Below are 4,931 nucleotides of genomic sequence, written 5' to 3'. Positions count from 1 at the left end.
CCCTGGAGAGAACAATCATGGGAGAAGGAAGGGCTGCTTATGCACAGGGAGACAGCTCAGGGGACAGGAGAGTATGGAGGGATGGACACTGGAAAGTGGTAACTGTGGGGAGGAAGTGGGAGGGGAGCTGTTGCATTGTGGTAAACTGTGGTCAATGACATGAGACAAAGTATATGTGATGTGAACTGCTGTATGGAAAGTGAATTTGCTCTGTAAATCTTCACCCAAATCACAATTTAAAAAAAAAAAAGATATTTAAGTCATGCTGCAGACTGTGTCTCTGAATTTGTACTCTACCCCTGAGATAAAGAAACTTATCAGATAAACTGAATGCATTGGCTTTGAGTCTCTGTGTTTAGTGATTTCAAGTGATTGATAATACTTTCATCCTGTAATCTACATTTAATGACATTAGTTTAAATTGTGGATTCATAAGCAAAAATTTCAGAAAGGGCTTTCTTATAAAATAAAACTTCATCAAAGAATGCTTCTCTTGTTCTGTACTGTCATTCTAGTTCATATTCTAAATTGAAAATACCAATGTTTACTCAAATCCTTGAATGTGACTTTTACAATGTGATGTAATCCCCATTTGTTATCTAATTTTTTGTTGTCATGTAACTTCCTAGGAAGCAGCAGTATTCTCATTCATTTATATTTTTTATTTCCAGTGAAAACTCAAATGCAACAAGGATTAATCTCTGTAGCAGCTCGCACTGTTATTACACACCTGGTAAACCACTTGGGACACTATCCAATGAGTGGTGGACCTGCTATGTTAACAAGTCAGGTATGTGAAAGCCATGACAATCATTATAGTGAAAGTCCTGAACTTTCTCCAGAGCTCTTTGAGAGTCCAAATATCCAGTTCTTTGTTTTAAACAATACAACCTTAGTGTCCTGTATCCAGATCAGATCAGAAGAGAGTATGCCTGGAGGAGGATTATCCGCTGGCCTTGTATCAGCCAATTCAAATGTCAGAATCATAGTACGTGATCTCTCTGGAAAGTACTCCTGGGACTCTGCTATCTTGTATGGACCACCTCCTGTAAGTGCCTTGTCAGAACCTATATCTTTCGTACTTTCATTGTCTCACCATGAGAAGCCAGAAGAGCCTCCTACATCTAATGAATTCTTAGATGATATAACAGAAAAGGCTGAACTGTCCCTACAGCTTAAAAGAAGATTTAGAGAAACTGTACCAACCTGGGATACAGTAAGAGATGAAGAAGATGTTCTTGATGAGCTCTTGCAGTATTTAGGTATTACCAGTCCTGAATGCTTACAGAGAACTGGAATCTCACTTAACATTCCTGCTCCACAACCTGTGTGCATTTCTGAAAAACAGGAAAATGATGTTATTAATGCTATCCTTAAGCAACATACAGAGGAAAAAGAATTTGTTGAGAAACACTTTAATGACTTAAATATGAAAGCTGTGGAACAAGATGAACCAACACCTCAAAAGCCTCAGTCAGCATTTTATTATTGCAGATTGCTTCTTAGTATACTGGGAATGAATTCCTGGGACAAAAGGTAAGGATAAAGGAGAATTTTTTTTTTTTTTTCCATTAGTCTTAGCCATCTTTTTATCAAGTGTTTTAGTCTGTGTTCTTTTCCTCACTAAGTTTTATCTATCAATTAGTTCTTTGACTAGTAGTCAGATTTTGTTTGTTTTTTTTAGATCACAGAATTATTTCAATATTCAAGGGAAAAAGAGAAGTTAAATAAAGCCAGTAAATTAGCTATTAACAGTTTCAGGATGATTAATAAGAATAGTGTAATTCAGAATTTGTAGATTATGTGATTGAAAACATTCTTAATTTTCCAACCTTCATGTCAGCCTAAAAAAATTTTCTTATTAGACCAATATCAGTATGGTCATTTTTGGTTTGAATCAGGAATTAATTCGAGATTAGGATCAAATTGAGAGAAGAGTCTGGACTATTTAGTTATTTTTACTATTTTGTTTTCTTATCCATGTCAGAAAGCCTCATTAAAATTTAAAAACACAAAGCATTTAAATGAGTAACAACAACAACAAAACCCACTACCGTCAAGTCGATTATGACTCATAGTAACCCTATCCAAGCCAAGCTCACTGCCGTCGAGTCAATTTGACGCATAGCAAACCCTCCTTGGGTTTCTGAGGCAGAAGTAGATTGCCCAATCTTCCTTCCAAGGAGTGACTGGTAGGTTTGAACTGCCAAACTTCTGGTTAATAGTCAAATGCCTTAGGCACCATGCCACCAGAGCTCCTTAGTAACCCTATAGAATAGATTATTCCTGCCCCATAGGGTTTTTAAGATTGTAAATCTTAATGGAAGCAGACTGCCTCATCTTTCTCCCACAGAGCAGCTGGTGGGTTTGAAACAGCTTTTCCTTAGCAGCTGAATGCCTTAATCACAGTACCACCAGAGCTCACTCTTTAAGTAAGTGACCAAAAAAAAAAAAAAAAAACCAAATCCATTGCCATGAAGTCAATTTCCATAGCTGCCCCCTTGGGTTTCCAAAACAGTAAATCTTTACGGAAGTAGATTGCTGAGAAGCTGGTGGGTTTCAACCGCCAATCTTCTGTTTAGCAGTCAAAGACTTAAATCAGAAACTGGCTTAGAATCTTAACTTTTGAGTCTTAGGCTCCAAACAGGAGAATAATTCCCACCTCATATATTGGTGAGAATTAATGTCCATGATCTAAGTGTATACTACAAAAATAACAGTAAAATTTTATACTAGTGTAAAATATTATAAATATACACTTACTTTTTAATTTCTGTGATAATAACAGCTATAGAGAAGTGGTGAAAGAAGCAATAGTTAATGTAATGTTTTATTCAGTTTATAGTGTGAGGTAAGATCAGATAGCACTAGATGAGCAAACCTTAAAGTAATGTATGTGAAGCACTGAAGTGTGGTTCTACTTGCTTGCCTAGTGTTTATAATCTTACTTGATTTAAACCCTTTCATTTATTAGAAGGGACTATCCTCTGCCTTATGGGAAAGCCACATTATATCAGGAACACAGTTTGCTTTATGGTATGTCCAAACACAGGTAATTGCCAAGTAGGTTATAGTATAAATACATACTACTCTCTTTTGTATAGAAAGTTCATATATTGACTTTTTAAAAAAATTAAAGATGGGAAACTATGTTTCACACAGCAAGCATAAATTTCATTAACCTAATTTTTACATATTTAGCCCCTATATAACAGATTTGGTAAGATTTATATACTTCTTCCAAATTTAAAGTCTATAGGTAATACAAAACAATGAAGAAGGTGAATTCCACCTGGATTACACTTGCTTTTTTGGTAATAATTAGATGTCTGTAAGCATTTTATTTCCCATAACAACTTTCTCATATATTTCTATGAAGGTCATAAGAAGGAATCTATGTGTACTTTTACCATCTTTCTACATGTGTTTGAGAAACAGCATCTACATGGAAAAACTGAAGTGACCAATACATATAATCCACTAGCAGAAATGTATGAGGGCGTTGGTAGAAATAATGACTTATATTCTTTACATTTTTTTTTAGGATCTGTTCTCCTTTGTGTTAGAAGTGTGGAAAGGCAAGAAAAGTGTTAAGAGTTGCATGAGTAGAGTGGAAAGTATTTCCGGGACTGTCATATCATTCACTGCAAAGGTGATGAAAATGTTTATAAATCTCTCTATTTAGGAGGAGCTTTCATCTCCTGAAGAAAAATGAAAAGCTACTTAGAGAACTTAGGAACTTGGATTCAAGACAGTGGTAAGTTGTTGGAAATTTTTCGTATTTATAACTAGCAACTATTTATTATTCCTCTGTTTATATTTGAGTAATATTGTATTGTTGAATTACAATTTTTTAAAAAGAAACTTAACTTTTATTTCCTTATACCTGAGAAATAATGCATTAAATTTTTAGAAAAAGATAAGACTACATTAAAATACATAGTATTTTTGAATAGTTCTACCTTTTTATGTATTTCAAGATAATTTTATGAGTCATAGAAAACTTACTATATGTATAAAATGTCCTTTGATTTTCCAATAATTAGACATTTCAAGTATACTTTTTGACTAGTCTAAGAGGCCCCTAATGAAATTACTAGTGCATATAGGCTGATACCTAAAAATGTTAATGGGAAAAGAAGATGGATACAGTTTTCTAGTGGATGGATGGATACATGTTTCTGTAAATTTGGTTTCTCTTTAAGCTCTTGGATTTATACCCTCTTCAATGTAGGTTATGATGTATAATAGCTTTTATTTCATTTTAATGATTTTTAAGTTCCTGATGTATATGGACAAGATTTCCAGGGAGACCAATAATAGAAACTACAAAATATTACTTAACTAAATTTCCTATAAGATCAAACTATGTGTATGTGCTACTTTCTTACTCAAACTCAAACTAAACCAAACTCATTGCTATCAAGTTGATTCCACCTCTTAGTGACCCCCTTTTGGTTTGTGAAGCAGTAAATATGGAAGTAGATTGCCCAGTCTTCCTTCCGAGGAGTGGCTGGTGGGTTTGAACTGCCAACCTTCTGGTTAGCAGTCATATGCTTTAGGCACTGCACCACCAGAGCTCTTTTTACTAGCCTCATAAAAATAAAATATATGAAGAGGTGCTTTTTGGAACTGTAACTAGAGATAAATTAGTGAACTGACATTTTAGATATTATCATTATTGAGAATGCCTTTAGTTTTGAGATCTGAAATTCACAGCCTCCTTAACATTCATATTTCTCACGCTCTCAGATCTTATTCAACTGATATTTTATATTTCTGTGGTCTCAACATTCTTGCTTTTCCTGTTTCCATAGTTGATTAGCCCACCTCTGACTTCCAAAGAGAAGAGTGTTCAGCCAGGGGGCAGTTTAAGCATAGGTACTGAAACAAGGCGGGCTTGTGCTTACTCACTGATCTGCACTGAACAC

General features: G+C 34.8%; 1 protein-coding gene across 1 annotated transcript in view; it reads left to right on the top strand.

Moving 5' to 3' along the window:
* Window positions 1-4,931, top strand: part of RALGAPA1 (Ral GTPase activating protein catalytic subunit alpha 1) — a 343,304-nt gene that overhangs the window by 241,284 nt on the left and 97,089 nt on the right. Inside the window, exons 34-35 of the mRNA XM_007938553.1 lie at window positions 672-1,536; window positions 3,686-3,757. Of these exons, the coding sequence (XP_007936744.1) occupies window positions 672-1,536; window positions 3,686-3,757 (937 nt within the window). The remainder of the gene's footprint in view (window positions 1-671; window positions 1,537-3,685; window positions 3,758-4,931) is intronic.

This window comes from Orycteropus afer, unplaced genomic scaffold (genome assembly GCF_000298275.1).
Source record: "Orycteropus afer afer isolate SDZICR_OR568_19922 unplaced genomic scaffold, OryAfe1.0 scaffold00051, whole genome shotgun sequence".
Classification (NCBI taxonomy): Eukaryota; Metazoa; Chordata; class Mammalia; order Tubulidentata; family Orycteropodidae; genus Orycteropus; species Orycteropus afer.
The sequence above is the reverse complement of the archived record's forward strand: the minus strand, read 5'-3'. Positions and strand labels throughout refer to the sequence as shown.